Source organism: Neomonachus schauinslandi, chromosome 1 (assembly GCF_002201575.2).
Source record: "Neomonachus schauinslandi chromosome 1, ASM220157v2, whole genome shotgun sequence".
NCBI classification, from domain to species: domain Eukaryota; kingdom Metazoa; phylum Chordata; class Mammalia; order Carnivora; family Phocidae; genus Neomonachus; species Neomonachus schauinslandi.
Genome location: NC_058403.1, coordinates 138,160,569 through 138,188,015, shown reverse-complemented (window position 1 = coordinate 138,188,015; position 27,447 = coordinate 138,160,569). Strand labels below are relative to the sequence as shown.

Below are 27,447 nucleotides of genomic sequence, written 5' to 3'. Positions count from 1 at the left end.
GAGTAATTGCAGAGTCTTTAACCTCACTTCCCTGGTGGTCATTTCTTTGTTTATGCTGAGAAGATCCTAAGCTTGTCTTTAAAAACTAAAGAATAAAGGTGGTAAAGGCTATCAGGGGAAGAGACAGTTAACTGTCCTTTTATATAATTCTTGTTGAATGGTTTCCAAACTTTTTTTTGTGGAGGATTAACTCTTCTAAAACATATTTCTTTGTGCTTCAATTTACTTACAGTCTTTAAAATATTTTCTCCTCTCATTAGCTTCACAGCTAATTTTTACTCCTAATAATAATAAATACAACTAGTGTTTGCAAATGCTTTCAAGAAACTGTTACTGAATATGTCAGATCAATTAGTAATGATACTAAGTGGCTGTGGGTATTCCATGAGATAACATACATGAAAACATTGTAAACTATAAAGGTCTTTATAAACTATAAAGGTTTGCCCTTGGTGATAATAATTCTTTCTGTAAAGTATCTGAGCTGCTCCATTCAGTACAAAGTTATCACAGAATAATGGAAAAATGTGACTACTTAATTCTAATGTGACATAATAGTAACCCTACTAGTCAGTCCGTTCCTTAGAAGAGTGGTTTTTGGTTACACATCTTAACAGTAATAAAATGTTGAGTACATAACCCAGCATCTATTTCCTTATAAATTATATAGTTCTAGTATGTTATGTACCTTATACAACAATTTTGTAAAAGCGAAATAAAAAGTAAATCTAAGATGCGCCCCAGTGGATTCTTTTGTGCCCCTCTCGTGAGCATGTGTGTTCCATCTCGTCTTCAGTTTTGCAGTTAAGGTTGATACAGAAGCACATTTAACTTCTTCATTTTGAGCGCCATTTCTTACATTTTCTAATTATAGTGTTGGAATATATCTTTTAAGATTCCCTACTTTATCTTTTGTTGAATCTCAGTGTTACAGTTTAAAATGCACAGTACTAACCAGCTTTACAGAAAAGAGTGTAATACATGAAAACATTTTATTTTACAAAATAGCTATTTTCTGGACTAAGTAGTATTTTGTTAGTGTTCTGACTCAGAAGATAAATTCACATTTTCTGACTCTTCTGTAACCTTTTTTTTTTTTTTTGATTCTTAACTTTGCAATTCAGATATAATTTGAGGTCTTTAAAACTCTGTAATCACCAGAAAGCCTCTGGATACTAAACTAAAAACAAAATGTCATTTTATTGACAAAACAAATGTAGAGTTTAGAAGAAAATAAACTTTCCTATACACATATGCTTTTAGTAGGCAGTCTATTACCAATTCTTATTTCTCTAGTCCTTGGGACACAGTATCTTTTTCTGAGTTCCTTAAGGGAATTGGGAGAAATTAGAATGAGTCTTGTTTTTTATCACCAAGTCTTGGTTATCCATGGATCACTGGAATGCATGGTTTAAAAAAGTATTTTGTTATTGAAGTATTCATCACCACTATTTGTTATACTACAGAATTTGACAGTTACGTTCCCCTGCCTTGCCTGTTCTGAGTGGGGGTACTTAATTGATAATTAAAATAGACCAAAGTCAAGCAGCAAGAGAAAGAATTAAAAAGCATTGAATGTGTATAAACTAGATAAATCCTGAGCACTCATGTGCTCATCACTATTATAATATTTATTTGGTTAAAACTGCAAAGTAAAATTTTGAAATATAAATTAAAGTGATAGTCAATGATGTTGAAGTTTGCCAATAAGCTTTTCCTTTAAGATATAAAGTACTGGAATATATTGGTACTCAATAAAAGGTGATGATGTTAGAAACTTATTTTGCTGCTTTTTCTGGATATTTTATGTAAGTGGAATTACACAATATGTAGCTTTTTGCTTTTGGCTTCTTCTACTTTGTATGTGTTTGAAGTTTATTCATATTGTAGGATGTATCAGTAATTTATTCCTTTTTATTGCTGGATAGTATTCCATGATGGACATTTGGGTTGTTTCCCATCTTTGCCAATTATGAATAATGCTGCCGTGAACATTCACATACAAGGTTTTGTGTGGGTGTGTTTTCATTTGGGTAGATTCCTAGGAGTGGAACCTCTAGGCTGTATGGTAAGTTTATGTTTAATGTTTTAAGAAATTGCCAAGCTGTTTTCCAAAGTTGTGGCACCATTTTACATTCTCACCAGCAGTGTGTGAATGTTACAATTTCTCAATATCCTCACTGACACTATGTTTTTTTTATTGTGGCAATTTTAGTGGATGTTAGGTAGTATCTCATTGTGGCTTTAATTTGCATTTCCCTAATGACTCACTTGACTTTTAAATTTGTTGGTTATACATGCTGAGTGTTTAGTGTTCCTAAAGGACATAATTTCCCAATAACCCTTTATATATTTTTATACCCTTTGCCTTTGAAAAGGAGTTTCGAAACAGCAGAGATAGTTTTTCAAAGACATAGAACATTAGAATGTTAAAAGCATTATTTTTCCAATTTTGCAACTTTATCTAGGTTGAAAATACGTGATTCTGAAGTATGATTTGCTTAAAATAAGCCTTCAGTTATTACACAACTAGTTTAGCTGCATACTTTTATTTGGCACATGCCTACTTTTAAAATGTGTATAGAATTGTTAAGGACTTTTCATCAACTCTAATCACTCTAGAAATTCTTGCCCGTTGTGTATGTGGGTATGCATTTATTTATTTAAAAGAATTATCATTTGAAATTATTCTGTTGAAATTATAAATATAATATTGTATTGTTAGACAATGATAAAATGAGTTGGTTTATTTTTTTATGAGTTGGTTTATTTTTAAACTTAATCTCATAAGAAACCTTTTAGTCTGGATCTTTATATGATCTCTTTAGAGAAGAAGTCTTCTATTTGGACATAAGATTTAAATGTCCAGTTTCTTGTTGTGAACCTACCATTCTTAAAGGTAAAATATACTGCATACCAGATCACTTAAATTACAACACATCTGTATACCGGAATTCTTAGCATCCATTAAAAATGATGCTGTGGTCTATTTTGGCATTAAGAGAGTTATTATATGGGGAAAAAACGGTAAACTGGGAATTCCAAAATTGAACAACATATGTTGTGTATATGTATATTATATTTCAATTTTCATTATTAAAAATGCACATACATAAACATATTCATTTTTAAAAGGTCTGGAAAGCTATACACAGACATCTTAGCTATAATTTTATCTTAGGGTGAAATTACAGGTGATTCCTTATTATTTATACCACTCAGTATTTCCTGAGAATTTCTTACAACAACATTTACTTTTATAAATAGAAAAAAGGGGAGGGGTTGTAAGAAATAAGATGATTGAAGTCGCACGCTGATTAAAACCAAGGTTAAAAAATTATTAAACAGGGCGCCTGGGTGGCTCAGTTGGTTAAGCGACTGCCTTCGGCTCAGGTCATGATCCTGGAGTCCCGGGATCGAGTCCCGCATCGGGCTCCCTGCTCGGCAGGGAGTCTGCTTCTCCCTCTGACCCTCCTCCCTCTCATGCTGTCTGTCTCTCATTCTCTCTGTCTCAAATAAATAAATAAAATCTTTAAAAAAAAAAAAAAAAAAAAATTATTAAACAGAACTTTTATGCTTAAAAACAGGTTCTAAATTTAAAAGTCACAAAAGCAAAAGGCTACATAAAGGTAGAAGGAAGACTGGTGGGCTTGAGGACCCCTGGTCCTTTATTAAAGAAGTAAATTTGCTAATCCAGCTTCCACGGGTTATGTCACATGATTTGACAAAATATACATATTATATATTTTTTTCTTATGAAGAGTCTTGAATATATTTCACATTAGAAACCAAAATAATTGAAATCTAAGTATGATCAGTGGAGCAAACCATCTTTTTTACCTAAAACCAGACAGATTGCACATTTTGAACTTCTCTTTGTACTCCAAGTAACTTCACCCCCCTCAGGCAGTTAACTGCTGCCTTGTGTACCTGGTTGCCCAGCTGCTGTAGTTGCCATGCAATCGGCAGACTTTGCTTTTATCTCTTAGTGTGTATGGAGTTGTGCCAAAGAATATGTAAAGAAATAAGGCAAGAAAATAAACTCTATTGTTCAGGATTGTTTGAGTGCCAACGAATGAGGTAATTTCCAGATTGGAAGTATCAGATTGAAACTAAAAGTTCTCTAGATGAGTCCTTACCTCTCTCAGTAAATGAAAACCTGCGTTTAATTAAAGAACAATAACAAAAATATAGCTCTGCCTTTTTGTAAGAATTCTTTAAAAATGGAGACCTGTTTTGTGTGTTTCTGTATCAGTTCTGGTAAAGGAGCATATTCCTCCCTGTTGGGAATACCCTGGATTTCTCATCACTAGATCTTCAGTAAGTTTCTTCAGTCATCTGTTGCACTCATCCCTTCTGGAAGTTGGGCAACCATGTCTGCTCCGAACAAAAGCCAGCTCCTCCTTTGTCCCTGCATCCCTTCTTCTCTGCTCACTGTGGAATCTCACATGGACTGTGTGCAGTCTTGAACCTCCTCTTTTCTTGGGGATTCTTCTCATTGGCATTGAAGCCTTGGTTTATAAAGGCCAGTTTTTATCTAAGGTTAGGCTGTTGGCATCAGGATGAGCTGGACATTCAGGTTCCTAGATGTAACCCCAGACTGGCTAAATCAGAAAGGGATGGGGAGGAATTGGGGAATCTGTATTTTTCACAAGCAGATCAGTGTTTAGGAACCTTTCCTGTAAACTCTCCTATCTGAGAAACAAGCCAGCATACAAATATCCCTGGATCCTACATGTCCTCTATTTCTCATTTCTTTACAGCAAGTTTCCGGAAGAGCTCCCTGTACTCATCACTATATCTTTACTTCTCACATACTTGTCTAGCAAGCTTCCATTCTTTAATCATGTACCGTATCAGTAAAATGTTTGAGCATAGCCTTTCAATATATATTTTTGTTTATAAATTATATACATATACCATTATGCCATTATACTGTATCGGGAAACAATGTCAACAAAAGCTATTGAGTAAATATTTTTAATTTTTAAAAATGTATTAATATATCATTGATGTAAGGGGCGCCTGGGTGCCTCAGTTGGTTAAATGTCTGCCTTTGGCTCAGGTCATGATCCCAGAGTCCTGGGATCAAGCCCCACGTTGGGCTCCCTGCTCAGCAGGGAGTCTGCTTCTCCCTCTGCCTCTCCTCCCCGCTGGTGTTCTCTTAAATAAATAAATAAATAAATTTTTAAAATAAAGATAATCACAGTATTATAGTCAAAAGACCTTCAGAACATAATTTAGGATGATGAGATGTCTTTTTTTTTTTAAGATTTTATTTTTAAGTAATCACACCCAACTCAGGGCTTGAACTCACAACCCCAGGATCAAGAGCTGCACGCTCCGCCAACTGAGCCAGCCAAGTGCCCCCAGTCTTTATAATCTTTTACAGCTGGGTTGAGGGTTCATTAGTGAAAACTATATAACATAATCTATAAATTCACTTAGCCAGGCACATATGAATCGCAAAACCTTGTAATATGGTAAGAGTAGAAGTAGGAGTGAACATGCCTGTTGTTAACTCCCTCTGTACTTTGGTCCTTTCTCTCCTCAGGCTAGCTTGCTAGCCACAGATCACCCAAATACTAAATGTTATTATAACTTAATTGCTTTATTTTTTTGGCAAAAAAAAAAACATAAATAGGAGTTCTAATATTTTCTGTACACTTTCCAGTAGACCATTTTGTGCAGCTGCTTTGGTACTCTTAGGCCACTTGGGGACACGGTTACACAACTACGTTTTTTACAACTTGTTTTCCTTATTAACACTATCAGAAATCTTCCTAAGATCATCAAAAATCTCCATGCTGCTAAATTTAATATACTTATTTTCAGTTCATTTTTACTTGACCATTCATCATCTTTAGCTCAGTCAATCATTTCCTGGTTTTTCTTCTACCATAAGTGGTTCAACCATTGACCCAGTTAGTTGCTCACTCAAAATCCACAGATCATTACGAATGTATTTTTCTACTTTTTTAACTGCCCCGACTCCACAGTGCAGTCACCAAGACTTGTTGATCCTATTTCCTAAGTTCTTTTTACACTTTACTTCTACTAAAGCCACCAGCTCTTTCAGAGTTCTGCAGTCGGCCTCCATTGGATCATCTGTAACCTCCTTTCTCTAGCTACAGCTAGAGTGATATTCTGAAAATGTAAATCTGATGGTTTTACTCCCTTGCTTAAGTGTCTTTAATAGCTTCCCATTACAATGGAAAGAGACCAGAAAGATCTAGCCACTTACCAATTCAGCTTCATTCTCAGCTTTCTCTCTCCGCCATTTCCCCTTCGTTCTCCATGCTCTCAACACCCGGATTTTCTCTCTGATCCTACATAATTTCCTAAGCCTGTTCCCATAAACACACTCCCCAGCTACCTGTATGCTGTTCCTTCCTATAGGATTAGCCTTTTCCCTTTCCTGTTAGCTTCTTATCCTTAGTACTTTGCCACAAATATAAAAAATATTTCTTCAGGGAATTCTAGGTTCAGAATCCCTGTTGTACAGTGTCACTATCCTCTGTATTTGCTTACTCTTCTTACACCCATGAATAAATTATCTAACTTACCATTGTATCCAGTAACTAGCAAATAATAAAGGCTCATTATATATTTGAGTAAATGAACATTGTTGTACCAGTATTAGTTTCTGTATCCATAGACTACTTTGTGAGGATAATATCCTTGACTATTTTGTTCTCCATTATTTTTCCAGTATGTAACACACACACACACACACATTTATACACAAATATTTGTTGACTTAATAATGGTGGTTTTGTCATTATTTAATGCCTTTCCCTCCCTTAGACAATGAAGTGATCATGTCTTATGCACCCATCCCCAGTGCTTTAAAAAATCCTGGATAAGGTCAGGGAGGATTTGATAATGGTTTTTATTTTTTAAATTAATCTATGTCTACCTTTTAATATACACATTTAATCCATTCATATTTACCATAATTGCTAATATGTTTGAATTTATTTCTGACATCTTATTTTGTGTTGCCTGTGTCCTTTTGCTTTTTCCCTTTTTTCCATCTTTGTTTTGAGAACAGTTTTCTTCCATTATTTTCCCTTTAAAAGTTAGAAAGTTAAATATCTTCTTTTTTAGTCTTCTATTACTACCCTTAAATTTTTAATGCAAATACTTACTTTTATATTTTTTTACTAACATAACAAGACAGGAACCTCAGAAAGTTTTTACTCTTTTTTCTTTTCGCTTCCCTGCTACCTTCTTTATGAGAAAATTTGAGATTTTGCTTTTCAATTATTTTTAATAATCAGAACTTAGGTTTTACTAGTTTATTTTTTTAACTCCTGCTGCTTTTATCTCAGTTTCTACTCCTGGGTGATCTGTTTATTTACTTTGATTATATTATATTTTGAGGGGACAATAACTTCTCTAAGAATTCTTTTAGATAAGATTTAGGAGTGATACACTTTTATACTGCTGCGTATCAGAAAACGGACTTATTCTGCCCTCCTGTGTGATTAATTTGGCTGGGTAGGAATCCTGTGTTCCCAGTCATTTTCCCTCAGAATTTCAAAGATTTTGCTTCATTGTTTCTAATGAGGTGTCTGATTCATAAAAGGCTTTTGGAATTTTGTTTTTCTACTTACCTGTTATGAAATGTCACTATTCTATGCCCTGTTTTATCCCCCCATTCATACTGGCTCTTTCTTCAACTCTCAGAAATTGGTTTCCATTATTTCTTTGAAACGTTTATCTTTTCTACTGTTTTCTACTCTACTTTCTGGACTTCCTGTCAGCTGGATTTGGAAACGTTTGGACTTATCTTGAGTGTCTGTTTAGCTTTTTGTGTGCCACGTTCTCAGAAAATGTTTTGGCTCAGTCTTCTAATTGATCACTCTTTAGCTATGTTTATTCTACAGTTTGACACCATGTGTACTTTCTTTTTTTTTTTTTTTTAAAGATTTTATTTATTTATTCATGAGAGAGAGAGAGAGAGAGGCAGAGGGAGAAGCAGGCTCCCAAGGAGCAGGGAGCCCGATGCGGGACTCGATCCCAGGACCCCGGGATTATGACCCAAGCCGAAGGCAGACGCTTAACCATCTGAGCCATCCAGGCGCCCCATGTGTACTTTCTTATTTCAGTGTTTAAATTGTTAATTTCCAAGATCCATGGTTGTCTTTCTCTGAATACAGTATACTGTCGAATCTCTGAAGATAGACTTGCTGCTATGGCTACAGGGTTAGTTCTTCTGATGTTGATTCTAGTGCATCTTTGCAACAGTATGGATTGTTACAGATTCAGTGAGTCTGAGAGCTCCTGCTAGCCTATCTGTGAATGCAGCATCTGCTTCTAGCAACTGTGGGGAGGGGTAGAACATGCTACAAGATGGTCTGTACCAGAAGCAACTGTTCTGAGCTTGGATGTTTCTCTTTCCTTTTGGAAATCTAAGCAGCTCCCTCACTTCTCAGAAGCATGGTTCTTTGTTGAGAAGGAATGATGGGATGGGGACAGGAGGAAGATGTCTAGCTATTCCTCCTGCAGAGCCCAGCCAGTGTCACTAATGTTTGTTCCAAGGCCCTTTTCTATCTGGATCCTGTGGCTCCTCTGCTCTTGGGATTATTTTGAAAACTTTAGTTTGTATAACCACTCTTTTTGGGGGGCATATTGCTATAGTTTTTTCCTTTAATCCATTTGTGTCTGTTTTTCCTCTTTCAGGAATTTCTCAAAAGTCCTGATCCCTTAAGAGTACTCCTCCTTTGCTAATGCCATATGGAGTTTTGTTTTGTTTTGTTTTTTGTTTTAATTATGTTACTTGCAGGGATTTGAACTGGAAAGGCTGTCAGATGCATTGCTCAGAGCACTATTTTTTTTTTTTTTAAGATTTATTTATTTTAGAGAGCACTCAGGTGCACATGAGCCGGGGGAGGGGCCGAGGGTGAGGGAGAGATCATGCAGACTCCCTGCTGAGCATAGAACCCAACTCAGGGCTTGATCCCAGGACTTCACAGTCATTACTGGAGCCAAAAAATGACCTGAGCCAAAATGAAGAGTCAGCCACTTAACCATCTGGGCCACCCAGGTGCCCCTCAGAGCAGTATCTTGATCCAAACTTGTAATCAAGAATCTAGCATATCTCTGTTTAAATATATCCTCAATAATATATTCAGAGAAAAGAATAGATATATCTTCGACTGTGACACAGATATGGGTATCTCCTAAAACATATTGTATAGCCTTTGAGTATTATTATATTTCAGTGAATCCATACATTCCTCTTTATCTATGAAATCATAGAACCACCGTTTTCAGTTATGTGTTATTTTTGTAGCATATGGAGAAAAGCTAACCAATTTTTTTTTTCTATTAGGTTACTACTGACTCAGTCATTCTAAAAGTTCTCCGGTCCAACATTCAGCATGTGCTGGTCTATGAGAACCTTGCTCTCCAGGAGAAAGCACTGGCTTGTATTCCAGTCCAAGAACTAAAAAGGAGATCTCAAGAAAAGATATCTAGAGCTAGAAAATTGGATAAAGGTAGTGGCTTTATATAACCATTCATTGCTAAATATACATCATTGCTAAAGAGAAACACTGAAATGCTGCCTTTTGCTGTATACATCATAAAATTCTAATCTATTTCTGTTTTGATTTTTAAGAAGTACAGCAGTAGTAAAATTTTACTGCATGTACCTCATAGACATATCTATTAACACATCTTTTTTTTTTTTTTTTTAAACCTCAGTATGTGTTTGCAGTTTAATCATTGGTATATGAGTTTTTTTAGGTATAATAGAACTTAAGTCTATGGAACATATGATAGTATTATTAGTGAATTTTAATGTGAATTAGAAACCACATTCAAGATTAATCCATATGATTAGACCATTGATTCATTTTGTCTATAATAAAGATAGTATTTACTGGTATATGGTTCTTCCTCATCCAGTGCTGTCCACTGCCTGGGAATAAATTCAGCTCTGCCACTTCACTGTGCATTAACTGAGCAAGTAATTTGATCTCTATGCCTCAGTTTCTTCATTTGAAAATAGGATGATTTTTAAAAATAGGTGAAATAGTACATGTAAATGGCTCAGAACAATACCTACCACATTCATCAACCAATAATTGTGTGTTACCATTAATGGTCTTAGGATTTTAATTGTTAAATTTTTCCAATGGTAGCATTTTTACTTTGAGTTTTTATGTAATTAGCTTTTATCTAAGTCATTTCTTAATATATTTTCTAGGGGACTATGTAATTTTTCTGGTGGTTACCTTAGTTTGCAATAAATGTTTTAACTGAGTCCACCTTCAAAAACACTATTCTGCTTCATGTATGGTGCAGATACCTTTTAACAGAATCATCCCAATTCTTCCCTCCCATCCTCATAACATTGCTGTCATATGCTGTAATCACCCAGTACATTGCTATTGTTATTATTTAAAGAAGTTACTTTTTACGCCAAGAATAAGAAAACAAAAGATTCTCTTTTACTTTCATATATTCCTTTTCTGATGCTTCCTTTCTGTAGATCCAAGTTTCTGATCTATATCATTTTCCCTCTTCCTAAAGAACTTCTTTTAATATTTCTTTCAGGGCGGATCTGCTAGAGATGAATTCCCTCAGTTTTTCATTGCCCGAGAAACCCTTAATTTTTTCTTCACTTTTGAAGGATAATTTCACTGGGATATAGAATTCTAGGTTGGTGAAGTTTTTCTTTCAACAACACTTTAAATATTTTACCCTCCTGTCTTCTTGCCTGCATTGTTTATGACAAGAAGTCTGCTATAATTCCCATCCTTATTCCTGTTTAGGTAAGGTTTTCCCCATATCCCCTCAACTTACTCCCCATCCCTAGCTTTATTCAAGATTATCTCTGTCTTGGGGCACCTGGGTGGCTCAGTTGGTTAAGCGACTGCCTTCAGCTCAGGTCATGATCCTGGAGTCCCGGGATCGAGTCCCGCATCGGGCTCCCTGCTCAGCAGGGAGTCTGCTTCTCCCTCTGACCCTCCCCCCTCTCATGTGCTCTCTCTCTCCTCTCATCCTCTCTCTCAAATAAATAAATAAAATCTTTAAAAAAAAAAAAGATTATCTCTGTCTTTGGTTTTCTACAGTTTGAATATGACATGCCTAGGTATAGTTGCTTGGTTGGTGTTTTCTGAGCTTCCTAGATCTGTGGTTTGGAATCTCATTAATTTTGGAAAATTCTTGGCCATTATTGCTTCAGATATTTCTTTTGTTTCTTCCTCTCTTTTCCTTCTGTATTCCAAAATGAATGTATCCTATTTTACTTTTATCTGTCTCTGCCTCAATTTCCCACAGTTCTTAGATGTTCTGGTCCATTTTGAGATTCTCCTGCAGTTCTGTGCCTTTTTTTTTTTTTTTTCTCTTTGATTTTCAGTTTGGGAAGTTTCTGTTAACCTATCTTCAAGCTCACAGACTCTGGCCTTGGCTGTCTCCCATCTACTGATGAGCCCATGAAGGACATTCTGTTACAGTGTTTTTGATTTCTAGCATTTCCTCTAGATTTTTTTAAAGCTTCTAAACAAACAAAAAAAATCTATTTACGTTATCCATCTGTCTTACATGTTGTTTACTTTTTTCATGAGAGCACCTAATATATTAATCAGAGTTACTTTAAATTCTTTGTTAATTCCAAAATCTGGGTGGTTCTGATACTTTATCACTTCAGACTGATTTTTCTTGCCTTTTAACACATCTTGTATTTGTTTGTTGGAAGTTAGACATGATGCATCATTGGGTAGTAGGAGCTGAGGTCAATAGGCCCTTTATGTAAGGTCTTATGTCCATTTAACCAGGAGTTGGGCTATGTTTAATGTTAGCTGTAGGTGTCAGAAGCTTCAGACTTCCTCTGGTATTCTTCTTGTCTCCCCTGTTGTCTTTGGGCTTTTCTAAAAACTCCTTAGATACAGTCTGCATCTTTTAGTAGACTCCATTGTTGTTACACCAGAGCCTCGTTGGAGTAGTGATAAGGCACGGGGGAGTAGAAGCCCCCTGTAATCTGATGATTAAGTCTCAGTGCTTTAGTGGGCCTGTATCCTCAGGCCTCTGACCTTCCCAAGTCTTTCTTAACTTTTTCCCTCCATAGATGAGATAGGAAGACTAGAAGTGGCTAGAGTCAGGGAAGTTCCCTTTCCCCACTTCAGAAAAGGGTCTGGTAAAATCTTTTTCCCTGAAGAGTAGGCCTTTATTGTAAAGAACGTTCTGGGCATACTTTGCAATTCTTAATCTTCTCCTCCTTCTCAGAGCTTTAAGGAGATCTTTTTTGGTTCTTCACCAGGAAAACCTAGTGGGATTCTTGGAGGGAAAACCCGCAAAAGTGTTAGGAACCCCTCCTAAGATTGTTTTTCTTACTCAAGCTAGTCCATGTTCAGCCTCCAGCAATTTGTCGAAATTATCGTTTTAAGTGTTTTTACCAATTTATGACTCCAGTGGCTTCTGTTCCATATAGCAGATGGCTGGTTGTGATTCTGTGTATTTGGCTAAGATTCTCTGTATTTGTCTTGTCTCTCCAGATTTCAGGGTGACAGTTTGCCCTGTGAATTCTAAGGAGCTCAAGAAAAGTCAGTGATTTTGGTTTGTTCAGTTTTTTGTTTTCGTAACGATGGGAATGACAACTCTAAGCTCTACATGTCAGAGCTAAAACCGGAAGTCTCTCTGAGGGATTAATTATGTAACTCTTTTCCTTTTTTTAATCATTTAATCATTTCTTATATATGTTGTTTAGGTATTTTGCTGCCCATTGTATTTTGGTAGTTTTGTTTTTATTATAATATTATACTATGTCATATTCTTGTATTTGAAGACCATTCTGGGGCTTAGACTTAATTCAACAACATTGCTGTGAGACCTTGAGACAATTCTTCATCTTCTTGGATTAACAGTTTTTTTTACTATTAATGAAATAAGAATGCTTATTAACATGTGATCACAAAGGTCCTGTCCACATTAAAGTACTGTGTTCCTTCAGATGATCCCTGACATAAATGCCTGTTTAACAGGTACTTACCGAAGCATGTTTTATGTGTTAGTCATTCAGCTGAGCCCCACAGAGGAGACACAATTAGCAGTGTCCCTGTTGACGTTTGCCTGGCATTTTTTTTCCCCTCTAATTTTAAAGGTAATACATGGCTTTTTTTTTTTTTTTTGGTAGAAAATTTGGAAAATAGGGATAAGATACGCCATCTATAACTTCATATCATAGTATGACTTACGAGATTTGTCTGTATATTCTTTCACACTTAAAATTTAAAAGCACTAGAATAGAGTTTTAATTTAAGTAGGAAAGAAATAACGTATCAGGTTGGTAGAATGGTATTATGAAAATCAGTAAAAGACTGAGCTTTTTTTTTTTTTTTAAAGGTTATAAAGGGGGCGCCTGGGTGGCTCAGTTGGCTAAGCGACTGCCTTCGGGTCAGGTCATGATCCTGGAGTACCGGGATCGAGTCCCGCATCGGGCTCCCTGCTCGGCAGGGAGTCTGCTTCTCCCTCTCCCACTCCCTGTTTGTGTTCCCTCTCTCGCTGTGTCTTTCTCTGTCAAATAAATAAATAAAATCTTTAAAAAAAAAAAAAAAGGTTATAAAGGATGAGTTGGAATAGTAATCTAAGATGCCAAAGGACTTATTAAGGCAGGGATCAGGGATATTGTTCCAAATGTAGTTAACAGGATGTGTGGAGGCAGAAAAGTTAGATTCTATGTGGGGAACAATGAATAATAAAATCTGGCTGTGTGTAGTGTAAGGAGTGGGTAAAACAGTAGTGAGAGATCAAGTAGGCTGAGATCGTATTTTCGTTGACACTGAATTCCAGGCAGAGAAATGTGTACTGAATTTATCTTATATTTTTAATCTTTCCAAAAAGAACTAGAGATAAAATGGAACAAAGAATACTTTTAACAAAGTTTTGAAATAGAAAATAAGGACCAAAGAAATGAGAAGGATGTACATGTCTTAGTGTAAGGCTAACATTACAATGTTAGTATGATTGAACATAGAGCAAAAATGTTGTATGATCTATTCATTAGCAAGGAGGAAATAAAGCGATTGCTCAGGAAAGTCAAGTATTCTTGGTTACTTAATTCAGCAGCATTAACCATTGAAGCTTTAAGCAAGTGAGTGACATCAGAGGTGTGCTTAAGGAAGATTGATCTAGCAATACCTTGTAAGATGAACAAGAATAAGAGAGTGCAAGAAGAGAACAGTTGAAACACAGTAGTAATAGAGAGGAATTAGGGTGAACAGGGTATTGTGACAGCAGGGGAGAAAATGGATGTGAGTTATTGGGATGATAGAATACATGTTGTTTGCAGTTGGTAAGTACATTTGATGTGACAAGGCATTGTGTATGCTTAAGGAAAGTGTCAAGGAGGACTTTCCAGTTTTGAATTCAGGCAACTAGAAGATTAGAGGAGTCAATAGGAACAGGCTTTGAAGGGAAGTGGTTTAAAGTAACTGCTGGCCGGGCGCCTGGGTGGCTCAGTTGGTTAAGCGACTGCCTTCGGCTCAGGTCATGATCCTGGAGTCCCGGGATCGAGTCCCGCATCGGGCTCCCTGCTCGGCGGGGAGTCTGCTTCTCCCTCTGACCCTCCCCCCTCTCATGCTCTCTCTCTCTCATTCTCTCTGTCTCAAATAAATAAATAAAATCTTAAAAAAAAATAAAAAAATAAAAAAAAAAATAAAGTAACTGCTGGCCATTATCTGGACCAGGTGAAAATGTAGGTCTGGAATTCTGTTAAGAAGTACACTTTAGGGTGATAGGTAAAACTGTGCAAGTAAATGAGATTTCCCAGAATGAAAAGGCAAGGGGGAAAGGGAGGATTGCAAAGGTTCTAGAAGATAGGACAGTACTAGTACTAAATACATGTAGGTATTTATATTTAAATTAAGTTTTAAAAAATTAAAAATCCAGTTCTTTAGTTACAGTCAACACATTTTAAGTACTTATTAACCACAAGTGACTAGTGGCAACCCTGTTGGACATTGTGGATATGAATTATCTCCATTATTGCTGAAAGTTCTATTAGATGGTACTGTTCCACAAAAACAGTAGGATACTGAAAGAGTTACAGTCATAAATAGAGGAGATTCAAATATATAGTGAAATAAGTGGTATTATAGACATAATGAATGGATCATTGAGGGTTAGACTGGGCTGTGAGTAATGGGATTTGTGACCCCAATGGCTTAGGATTTATTTTCTCATGTAAGAAATTATTGAGTTAGGGAGTCTGATGCTAGTGGTAAGCTCTGAAACATTATCAGAGGCCTAGGTCCCTTCTGTCTTTTGGCTCTGGCATACATGGTTTCCATTCTGCAGGTTACGTCTCATAATCTAAGATGACTGCTAAAGCTCCAGCCACTATATCTGCAGACCAGGCATCAGGAAGACGAAAGGGAGAAAAAGCAAAATGGAACCACTGAGTCTGTTCTCTTGAAGCAGCCTTTTTTGGACTCTCACCCAAACTTAATCTGTAGTCTGTTAGCTAATGCATTGCCATCCCAAATAAATTAGAATTCTGTAAATCAAGTACTGGCTTTTGGATATTGTGTGGCAGCTAGCACCCTCTGCCCCAGTGACTATCTGGCTCTGAGATGATGACAAAGCCTCATTTGTCCAGGTTGGTGATTTTCTCTCATTCATGATTGTGGTTTTTTTGTTTTGTTTTGTTTTTTTCATTTTCTCCCCAAGTTAAATCTTACTCTGGGTTTCTAAACTAGGAAAAGTGTTCTGGTTTGAAGCAGAAGTGAGGACCTGGGAACCCTACCCACTGAGATACCTTTAGAGGTAGTTGAGGCTCAGAGAAGCATGATTCCATAGCTCTGGCTTGGAAGACTGAAGATTTGTCATGATTGAGTGTTCCAGATATAGGCGAAACACCTTTCGTGAAGAGGAAAGAACCCTGTCATTTTGGGAAAGTGAAACAAAATATATGTTGGCCCACTAAATTGAATATGAAGACATGGGAGGAAGAATGTTGAGTACTAAAGTGTGTCGAAGGATGAGGCTACCTGTACTGATGTTTTTACTGATTTTCTTCTCATTCCCTCTTTTGCACACTAATGTCTGTGATTTTCATAGAATGGAGTTAAGACCTACACTTGTTAATTTTATCTTTGTTACTGGAAAGTTATGAGAAATCTATTGTATGGTATTTTTGAAGATGCTAAATGTATTAATCTGAAGTCTTGATTATAATTTTAAAATGTACTCTCCACACTCTAATATATTCTCCATATTCTCACAGAAATTTAGTAGCTAAAAAAACCAAAAAACAAATAAAAAAGAATTCAGCATCTAAGTCGAGCCTCTCTTTAAGCCCCATACCTCTGAGCTTTCTGAGCTCTTATCCTCTATGGACAGGATTCCACTTGCATTTCTCTGAGCCATAATTCAGGACATTGCTTGATCAAGGAGCACTGACCCTCAGGTGGGCCTCACTCTCCGTGCAATAGTCCTACTTCTAACTGGGAGTCTGCCGCTCTATACCTGGAGTACATATAACACAGAAGCACAAGGGTGCTGTCTTCCTTTCCCTTCTTTTCCCAATTTGATAATGACTATTTGGTCAACAGTATTAATTCTAATTAATATTATGAGGCTTCTTTGTTTAGTCCTTCTATCATTCATTCAGATATATACTGAGCGCCTATTGTGTGACAAACACAGCTCAAGGTCCCTACTGTCATGGGGTGAGACAGACTACAAAATCCCAAATACTCAAATAGAACGGGTAGATAAGTGCCGGGAAGACCAAAACAGGTCAGGATAACAGTACAGAGAGTGCCTAGGAAGGATGCTTTTTGATACAGGGTTGTCAGAAAAGGCTTCTCTGGAAAGCAGTGACTTCCATTCCAGGTAGAGGGCACCAACAACTGCAAAGGCTCCCCGAGGTGAGAGTGAGCTTGGCGCATTGAAAGGATGACAGGGAGGACCTGATGCTGTAGCAGAATGAACAAGACAGAGGTCAGAAAAGTAAAGGGGGTACATTAGTTTCCTCTGTCTGCTGTAACAAATTATCACAAACTGGGTGACCTAAAATAACAGAAATTTATTCACTCCCAGTTCTGGAAACCAGAAGGCCATAGTCAGTGTCACTGGGGCCACGATATCTCTCTCTGTTCCGCTATCACATCGCCTTCTCTGTGTGTGTGTAAAATTTCTCTCTGCTTCCCTCTTAGAAGGATAGTATGCATTTAGGGTCCACTCAGATAACCCAGTATAATCCCCCCATCTCCAGGTCCTTAACTTCATCATATCTTCAAAGACCTTTTTTTTTCTTTTTTTGCTGTATTTGGTAACAGTTCTAGACTCCAGCGGTTAGAATGTGGCTATCTTTTGGTGACTGTTGTTCAGCCTACCAGAGGAGACCAGCTGTGATAACAAAGAATAAGAGTAGAGACTTTGAATTGTATCCTGAGTGAGATGGAAACCTCATTGGAGGGTTTTGAGTGATATAATCTACCTTGCATTTTTAAAAAGATTACTCTGCTTTAGGCACTTGATAGAGAAGAACGGTGGCAGTGCTGTATTACTAAAGTTCATTTTTAATCAAATACAAACTTTCATATTATATGAGAAAAGCTAAATTCTACCTGTCAGTCGGTCCTACACCTCTTCCATAGGTAACAGCTGTTATCATGTGAGACGTTCCTTTTCATATCTTCTCCTGTGTATTTATACCCATAAATAGTTACCTGAAAAAAATAGTTTAAGTTGTATGGGTTTACATAAAATTTATCATCCCATATATCTTCAGTTTCTTGGTGTTTTTCAGTTACTAACTTGTCTTAGAAATCTTTTTAACCCTCCATAGTGTTCTATAGTATGCATATACTAATATTTATACAGTTTCCTATTGATAGACATTGAGATTATTTACCATTTTTCTCTATTCTAAATGCTCCTGCAGTGAGAATTCTTGTAAAGCATGCCTTATGGTGTATATGCACAAGTGTTTCTCTGAGATAAATATAAAAATGTCAAGGGTGTGTGACTTTGACACTGTAAAGGATCCTGTCAAGCAAATTGCCTTTCAGTTCACATCAGAAGTGTCCGAGAGTATTTATTTCCGCTTAATGAAATTATTGGACTTCTTTTCTAGACTTTGAATTTTTCTAATGGATTTGCTAATATTCTTAACGATTTACAGAAGTTCTTTATATATTCTGGATACTTTTCTTTATTAGATATGTTACATTTTTTTTTCTCCCAGTGTTCTTTGTTTAATTTAGTGTATCTTTTGAAATTCATAAGCTATAACTTCAAATATAAGAAAGTTTATTTTTTCCCATTATTGATTTCACAGTCTGCATCTTGTTTAAGAAGGCCCTTCCCTATCACAAAGTCATAAACGTATTCTTTTGTAACTTCTATTACCTTTATAGTATTCCTTCTCTCAATATAGAATTTTTATATTGTCCCCAAATCACTTATTGAACAGTCCATCTCCTTAGAACTACTTTGAAAGGCTAACTTTACTAGATACTATGTATCACTTAGAAATCTGTTTTTCAGGAGTCATTCTTTTGTTTCAGTGATCTACTTTGTATGTTCTTCACCAGTATCACAATATTTTGATTATTAGAATTTTGTGATGTGTTTTGACATGTACTAAATGAATTTATCATATTGTTCTTAGTCAAATCTTATGAAAAAATATTTTATAAATTTTTAATTAAATTTTTTAAATTAAATACTTTTAAAATTATTTTATAATTGTAATTGGGTTTACATTAAATTACAGATTAATTTGTAGAGAATTAACAACTTTGGAATATTGTTCTCCCAACCAGGAACATAATATGTTTCTGGCCTTTATATTCTCTAGTTTTTTCCTAATATAGCTTTTTTTCATTTTGCACTATATCAAACAGAAATAGAGTATGAGTATAGAAATAGAGTATAATGTATCAAACACCTATGACCAGCGTTAAACTTTACTAGATCTTCATATTATGCCATATATTTCCTTCATATTATGATCACTTCTTAATAATAAAACAAGAAAGAGATGAGAACTCCCTGTGTGTGTCTCCCAGATTCTTTTCTCCTCTCCTTCTCTTCTTCCCAGAGGTACCACAGTCTTGAATATTGTCAAGAGACATCTTTTTATTTGATAAATAGATACAATTTTATATAATATTATAGGCCATACTTACTTTCCAGGGTTGTTATATACTGTGTAGACATTGTTGTGTTTTTAGGTGATTTATGGTGAGTATTCACAGATGGATTATACTGTATAGTTGAAACACTGATAGAAAAGCTGGTAGGTTGATTTTTTAAGGTGTCTGGAATTCTGTGATTTCTGCTTGTGATTTTGTGATTGTTTCTTGTTTACTTGTGTATATACCTGATAACAAGTTGAATGTAGTCTTTTTTAAATGTTTTTAAAAATTAAGCTGATTTCTTAACCTCGCTGTGTTTTAAGAGCAAATACACATTGACCATAGTTCCCTGAGAGGTGGTTGTGTTCAGCTCACTTGTTAGTACGTAATGTTGGTTAGAGGTTACAGAGTGGTAAATGTCCTACTGCTATAAATGTACAATGTATTATGTCATCGTATTTCAGCCTGGTTCACAATATGCCGACAGTTCTTTTCTTGCATCATATTTGTGAAAACCTTTTAGATCCTCTCATATTTTCACATATTTCGGCTCCATATTCGAGAATAAAATAGTTTTTGTCAGCTTTAGATCTTACTTGACTCTGTTTTAACTTCTCAGGTACTAATGTAAATGATGAGGATTTTCTTCTGCTGGAGCTTTTACACTGGTTTAAGGAAGAATTTTTTCAATGGGTGAATGACATTTTGTGCAGCAAATGTGGTGGCCAGACTAAGTCTAGAGGTGAATCACTGTTCCCCAATGATGATGAGATGAAGTGGGATGCAAACAGAGTAGAAGATCATTACTGTGATGCATGCCAGTTCAGCAATCGATTCCCAAGGTGGGTGTCCACTGCACAGTAAAGTTAGAGTGATCTCTTAATGGAATGGTTAGAAAAGAATTTTTATTAAATGAACTCTTCAATTATTAGAAATATATTCCTCTAGGACAGAGGTCGGCAAGCCGTGGCTGGCAGGCTAAATCCAGCCCACATCCTATTTTTATAAGTCAAGTTTTACTGGAACACATTTATGCTGATTTGTGTGCTTATGATCTGTAACTCTTTTTACATTCCAGTGGAAGGGTTGAATGAATACTAGCAGCAAAGGCTATATGGCCTGCAAAGTCTAAAATAATTACTGCCTTTTTATAGGAAAAGTTTGTTTATTCTTGCTCTGGAATATAAATTGAGTATAGTCTTAGCACATTTAATGATGTAAATCTGGTATTGTTCATTTAATTTTATAACTTTTAACTTTCTGATAACTTTAATAATGATTGATAGCACATAAAAAGAGCACTAGCAACATTAATAATAATACTGATAAATTGTGACAGTAAAGACAATGCTGTACTTAAAATAATCATCAGATGGTAATATGGAAGGTAGAAGTATAGTACCATCATATTATTTTCTTTTTAACAACAGAATTTTGTTTTAATCAGGTGCCTCCCCTGCCCAACCTAACATATTCTCATTATCTAAATTTTAAACTAAAGAAGTTTGTACTTCTCAGTTAACTTTTTTCAGTTACTGTCAATTCACAAGCCTCTTATCAATTTTTTTTGATTGACAATACTTATAAACATTGGCTGTATCATTGGTCAAGAAAAGATACCAAGTATTTGAAATACCTAATTTTTGGAGCTTAGGGACTCAGTTTTGTCCTAACTAGGAACCAGCCCTCTGATATACAAGATAGAATATACAGAATTCAATATCTAGGAATTATATAAAATTAGTTCAAGTTATTTCTTCAGTCGGCATACATTTGCACAGGTACTTTGCAAATATTGGAAGGTAAAAAATATATATAATTAAATCTCTTTCCTCATAAACTTGCCTAGGCAGTTAGATACAAACTGATAATGCAGTGTGGAGGGGCACAGGCTAACAAAGTTATTTACTGTTTTCCTTTCTACTTGTTTGCTTGTTTAACTGTTAGCTGGTCTATGTAGAGTTGGGATGATGAACACTATCAATTCTAGGCTAACCTGATCATTCAACTTGGCACAAGTAGTATATAGAAGAGGCATAGGATGCTCTAATTCTGCCATTATTACTTCTTCATGTAAATTTACATCTTTTTTCAGTTACTTAACTACTTAATTTTAAATTCATTTAATTTAGCTAGTTTAAGCAACAGCATCTGCTTAAGACAAATTTGTCATTGTCGAGCCAGTTTATTCATCAAATGGTTTCCTTCCACAAGCTCATGGCCAACATCTCTGCTCAGCTAGGGCACATTTCTTGCTTAGCTTTATCAGCCGAGATCCTTCTCAACACAGTATGCAAAATTTGGTATTCTCCAATTTTATGATAATTTTATAATTGGAGTACCTTTTTAAAACATTGTTACAAACATCTTTCAAAAAACAACTTCCAAATTAGCAAGCACCTTTAAGTCACTAAGAAGGAAAACAGCTCAATCAAAAAGATCATTAGAGGGATGCCTGGGTGGCTCAGTCGCTTAAGTGTTGGCTCAGGTCATGATCCCAGGGTCCTGGGGTCGAGTTCTGAGTTGGGCTTCTTTCTTAGCAGGGAGCCTGCTTCTCCCTCTGCCTGCCACTCCCCCTGCTTGTGCGCTCGCTTGCTCTCTCTCTCGCTCTCTCTCTCGCTGTCTCGTTTTCACTCTTTCTGACAAATAAAATCTTAAAAAATCATTAGACAGAAAAGTAGTATTTTAAGTAGAATTGAGTTCACTAAGTTTTAAAATCTTTATTGAGTAGTTTGTTAAAGTTGTTTACCTTTTAAATCATGAGCTAATTATACCACTTGTTAGAATAATACTAATGCTTTAAGCAGATTTCCTAGAGAATCTCTGCCTGTCCAGATCTAATCTGCCCTTCAAAGCCAGTTTAAATACAAGCTCTCCTCCCAACCACTCTCCCATAACATTCAGATCTGACCTATTGTATGGTTTTGTCACATTCTGCCATGTAATAGTTATTTGTGTTAATTTCTTCTTCCTCTAAGGCCTGTAAACTCCTTGAAGGCTGTACCACTGTTTAATCATTTTTCACTAAAGCTTCTATTAACATAATGCCTCATGTAGTCTAGGTTCTTTAATCACTATCTAAGAATGTGAAATGAAGCTAATATAATATTATATGTCAACTATATTTTTATTAAAAATAATTTTCAAAAATGTGAAATGAAGAAATATTTACTGTTTAGCACAGAGGTAATATAAATTGTGTAAAATTCTTGATTTTGTTAAAGCTTTTTTATGGTTATTTTAAAACAGATATAATAACCCTGAGAAACTTTTGGAAACAAGATGTGGACGGTGTGGCGAGTGGGCCAATTGTTTTACACTGTGCTGCCGAGCCTTAGGGTTTGAAGCTCGCTATGTTTGGGATTATACAGGTACAAAACATAGTGTAAGCAGAGTAGTAGGGCTGTGCAGACTTCAGGATTGGGTTTATTGTCTGGGCTCATCATTTTCTGTTATTTTCTGGCCTTGTCATTCTGAACTTCCATTTACCTTCTTTTAAAATAACAATAATATCAGCCTCATAAGATTTTTGTGGGGATCTCAAGATTTTTGTAGTACACTTACCATTTTGCCAGGTACTTTAAACATGACACTACAAACACTCTTTTATAAACAATTTACCATGACACTTGTAATAATGCTTTTTCCATATGAATAATAATATGTAATATGCTCTAGAAATCTTCATTTTTGTAGGGATTAGTATAAAAGATGTAGTGATCTTAAACCTCAGTATACAAAAAAAAATGTAATAAAAACCATGTGAAATTTATATTGTCCTTATTTAGAAATGACTCTTCTCATCTTCATTTTAAAAAGTTGTTTCCCTTGTTCTCAGAATTTTACTTGTGTTTCTGTTGTTTTTTAGGATAAAATGAAATCTTCACTTAACAATTCCTGTTCTCTTACAATCAAATATAGAACATCAATAACCAGAGATCCTTTGTTAGACCTCCTACTGGTTCTGGGTATTAAAGGGCAAAAGAGACTGCAGTTTCAAAAGTGGCATTAGCTCCTTCATGTCAGCAAAGACTGAGACTGATGTTTTTGATGCTGCTGTTCAGTATGTTCGCCTTTTAGAGTTACAGCTCACATTATTTTTAATTAAGCTTAAAACTGACTGCATTAAAGGACATATTCCAAAAACATTTTCAAGGATTTCAAAGAGACAGAAAAATTAAAACAAGTATTCTAGAGTCTCGTGTGCCCCAAAATGCTCAGACTTATTAACTAAAATTTAAGACCTTTACATATTCTGACATGATCCTTAAGAGTTTGCGTATAGTTGTTGGAAATCATTCTGGTTTTAGAAACTTCACTTTTATTTCCTTTCTTTGTGTTGCTCTCTTGTCTCTTGAGTAGACCATGTCTGGACAGAAGTGTATTCTCCTTCTCAGCAGCGGTGGCTGCACTGTGACGCATGTGAAGACGTGTGTGATAAGCCGCTCCTTTATGAAATAGGGTGGGGCAAGAAGCTCTCCTACGTCATTGCATTTTCTAAGGATGAGGTACGGCATAAGCAAAAAAAATTTTTTCTAAGAATGAAATATAATTCCTTTTGGACAGCTTTTGAAGATATAGTTGACATACAATAAGCAGCTTATATTTAAAATGTATAATTTAATAAATTTTGTCATTTGTATGCACCCATGAAATTATCTTTGTAGTCAAGAGAGTAAACATACTCACTGCCCCTGGAAGTTTCCTTATGTCCTTTCTTACCCCTTCTTCTTTCCCCTCTCTAGGCAACCATGCATCTGCTTTCTCTCATTATAGATTAATCTGCACTTCCAGAGTTTTATATAAAATGGAATCATACAGTGTATGTTCTTTTTGGTGAGCGTGGTCTGGTTTTGTTTTTTACTCAGCATAATTATTCTGAGATTCATCCATGTTGTTCTTACATATCAATAATTTATTATTTTTGGGCACCTGGGTGGCTCAGTTGGTTAAGCATCTGCTTTCAGGTCAGGTCATGATCTCAGGGTCCTGGGATCGAGCCCCGTGTCAGGCTTCCTGCTTAGCGGGGAGCCTGCTTCTCCCTCTCCCTCTCCGTCTTCCCTTCCCCTCCCCCACTCGTGCTCTCTTGCTCACTCCACTCTCTCTCAAATAAATTTTTAAAAATCCTTTAAAAAATAATTTATTGTTTGTATTGCTGAGTATTCCATTGTATGCATGTACCATAGTTTGTTTATCCATTCACCTGTTGATGGGCATTTGGGTAATTCCCAGTTTTTTTACTATTTCAAATAAAGCTGCTGTAAACACTTACACACAAGTCTTTATATCGCCATATGCTGTCTTTTCTCTTTGGTAAATGCCTAGAAGTGGAATGACTGGATCATATGGTAGGTGTATGTTTAACTTTTTAAGAAACTGCTAAACTCTTTTCCAAAGTCATGTGCCATTTTACATTCTCACCAGCAGTATGTGAGAGTTTCCAGTTTCTCTGTATCCTTGCTAACACTTAGTATGGTTATCTGTTTTTGTTTTTGTTTTTGTTTTAATTTTAGCCCTTTTAATAGATGTGAGGTGGTATCTCATTGTGGTTTTCATTTGCATTTCCCTGATGACAAATGATACTGAGTATCTTCTTATTGCATTTGCCATGCATAGTCCTCTTTGCCCATTTTTTTAAAATTGGGTTGTTCATTTTCTTATTGTTGAGTTTTGAGAATTCTTCATATATTCTGCATACAAGTCATTTTTCAGATAAATGCTTTGCAAAGATTTTCTCCTTGTCGGTGGTGTGTCTTTTCATTCTGTCAGTGACTTTTAGAGACAAAATTGATAATGTTCAGTTAATCAATTTGTTCTTTAGGGATTGTGCTTTTTTTCTTTTTTAAATGAGGTATAGCAGACAGAGTTGCACATGTACAACATAATGAATGATTCAGTATTTGTATAGATGTGAAATGATGGGTTGTACTTTTTGATGTATCTAAGAAATTTTTGCCTTGCCCAAGCCACAATGATTTTATCCTATGTTTTAAAAATTTATACTTTCAGTTTTACATTGGGTTCTATCATCCATTTTGAGTTAATTTTTGTATATAGTCCACTGTGTGGGTTGAAATTCATTATTTTCCATTTGGATAACAAATTGTTCTAGCGTCATTTGTTGAAAAGGTTGTCTTTTTTCCATTGAATTGTCTTTGTACCTTTGTCAAAAATTAGTTCTTTAATATAAATTTAATACAATAAAAATGGAACAAGGTTTTATTTGTTTAATTTTATGTAATCAACTTCGTAAATAAGTTTTTAAAAGCTAAATGTTTTGGAAATCTCATTTTGTCACAGGATTTCCTGAAAGTGTACCTGTTAGAAAATGAATAAAAAGTATATTCTTTTTTACTTTTTTTCATAGGTTTTAAAATTTAAGAAATTAAACAAAAGATAGCATTTTAAAAATCTATTTAACAATTACATACATTCTAGGTGGTTAGCAAAAGGTTGATGGTTGTATTCTTGTTAAATACTGTATTCTGTAATTTGAGGTGGTTGATGTCACTTGGCGATATTCTTGTAAACATGATGAGGTAATCTCCAGAAGAACTGAGGTTAAAGAAGAATTACTTCGAGAAACTATTAATGGACTTAATAAACAGGTACGAGCATTTGGCATTTTTGAAAGGACATTTGAAGTTTTTTATATAATCAGGAAAGGCCAGTTTTTAACCCATTGAAATTCTGAAAGTAGTAGCATTATTTTGCAAGCAAAAATATTCTAATATGTTAAAATGTTTTTTTTTGTTCATTGAAAATTTTGAGGACTTATTTTAAATATGTGGCTTTTTTGCATATTCAATTGTCATAACATCTCTTTCCAAAGTTTAGTGAAACAGAATTTCAGTGTATGTAATACTAGACATAAAAAGTATGTTTTTATTTTTCAAAGAAATTGTGTCTTGAATATAATTACACACATTTCTCCAAGGATGGAAATTTTTGAAAACAAGGCACAGGAAATTGTTAACAGTGACTACTTCTGAAGAGAGGAACTAGAGGTTGAAAAAGGAAGATTCAGTTTTTATTTTATATCCCTTTGGTAGTATTGAAATTTTTTACTATTATACATGTGTGGGGTTTTTTTTACAATTTAAAAGCCAAACCACTAATTTTGATTCTGGCAAGCAGTTAGAATAGGACACATCCACTTAACCCAGTGATTGAGTTTCAAGGTGAAGTTTCTTTCCGTCTGTTTGGAATTTCACCTTCTAATGTGCAGCCCTTCAGAGAGCCTAACCTGAAAATCTGGAGTATTTACTAGAGCCTCTCACCTTGAAAGGCTTTGAACTCCAGCCTATTTACTCCACAGTACTGAGATTCTGTAAAAATTCTGCTGTGTTCTTCTGCACGTGAGCCATCATTTCATGGTTGTTTTCTCACTCTCTTTTGCTCATACCAGTTAATAATTGGCAAATGCCTGGAAGGGAAAGAGGTGTATTTTCAGTTCACCACAATTCATTTCTTTCCTTGGGATCTTAGCTTCTTTAGCTCTGGTTACCTTGGTAGCTTTCTGTTGTATTTAAATAGGCGTTTGTACGTGTGTGTCTGCATGTGATGTTTTGCCCAGCTTTTGTACCTTTTCTTGGTAGGACAGTTGGTCTGGCACAAGCTAGTCTGTCATAGCTGGAAGCAGAAGTTGCTACCTCCATTTTAAAATCTAGGACAGTAAAGAAGAGTTGGATATGGATGTCAAATTATTTCTTTACATAAAATTACATAAAATTTGTAAAATTATTTTAAGTTTTCCACAGTGTCTTATTTTCCAAATAACTATGTATGAACAAAAAGTTGGTTATATCTTTCAAGATCCCATTAAGATACAAATGTTTTATGTATATTCCTCCTTAGAGGTGGACCTCTACATTTCCCTCATCTTAATGACTTTTTTAAAAACATGAATTTCAGAGGCAAATATCTTTGTCAGAAAACAGAAGAAAAGAACTTCTCCAGAGGATAATTGTGGAGCTTGTTGAATTTATATCTCCCAAAACCCCTAAACCTGGAGAACTTGGTGGAAGAATATCTGGGTCAGTGGCTTGGAGAGTAGCCCGAGGTGAAATGGGTCTAGAGGTATTTAATTCATTATAGCATGATAATCTTCTCACTTGACTGTTTCCAATACTGTGCTCTTTGCTTACAGAAAAATGCAATGGCCATGACCTTTCTTTCTTTTTCTTTTTTTTTTTTAAGATCTTATTTATTCATTTGACAGAGAGCATAAGCAAGGGGAGCTGCAGGGAGAAGGAGAGGGAGAAGCAGACTCCCTGCTGAGCAAAGAGGCCGATGTGGGGCTCTGTCCCAGGACCCTGAGATCATGACCTGAGCCAAAGGCAGATGC

General features: G+C 35.5%; 1 protein-coding gene across 4 annotated transcripts in view; it reads left to right on the top strand.

Moving 5' to 3' along the window:
- The window catches only part of NGLY1 (N-glycanase 1), a 57,057-nt gene that overhangs the window by 16,841 nt on the left and 12,769 nt on the right, over positions 1-27,447 (top strand). For 3 of the 4 annotated variants that reach the window (XM_021678806.1, XM_021678808.1, XM_021678809.1), the window contains 6 exons: positions 9,341-9,506; positions 19,720-19,942; positions 22,350-22,471; positions 23,463-23,608; positions 25,598-25,708; positions 27,015-27,179. In XM_021678806.1, the coding sequence (XP_021534481.1) occupies positions 9,341-9,506; positions 19,720-19,942; positions 22,350-22,471; positions 23,463-23,608; positions 25,598-25,708; positions 27,015-27,179 (933 nt within the window). The remainder of the gene's footprint in view (positions 1-9,340; positions 9,507-19,719; positions 19,943-22,349; positions 22,472-23,462; positions 23,609-25,597; positions 25,709-27,014; positions 27,180-27,447) is intronic. The other variant, XM_021678807.1, reaches the window with a different exon arrangement.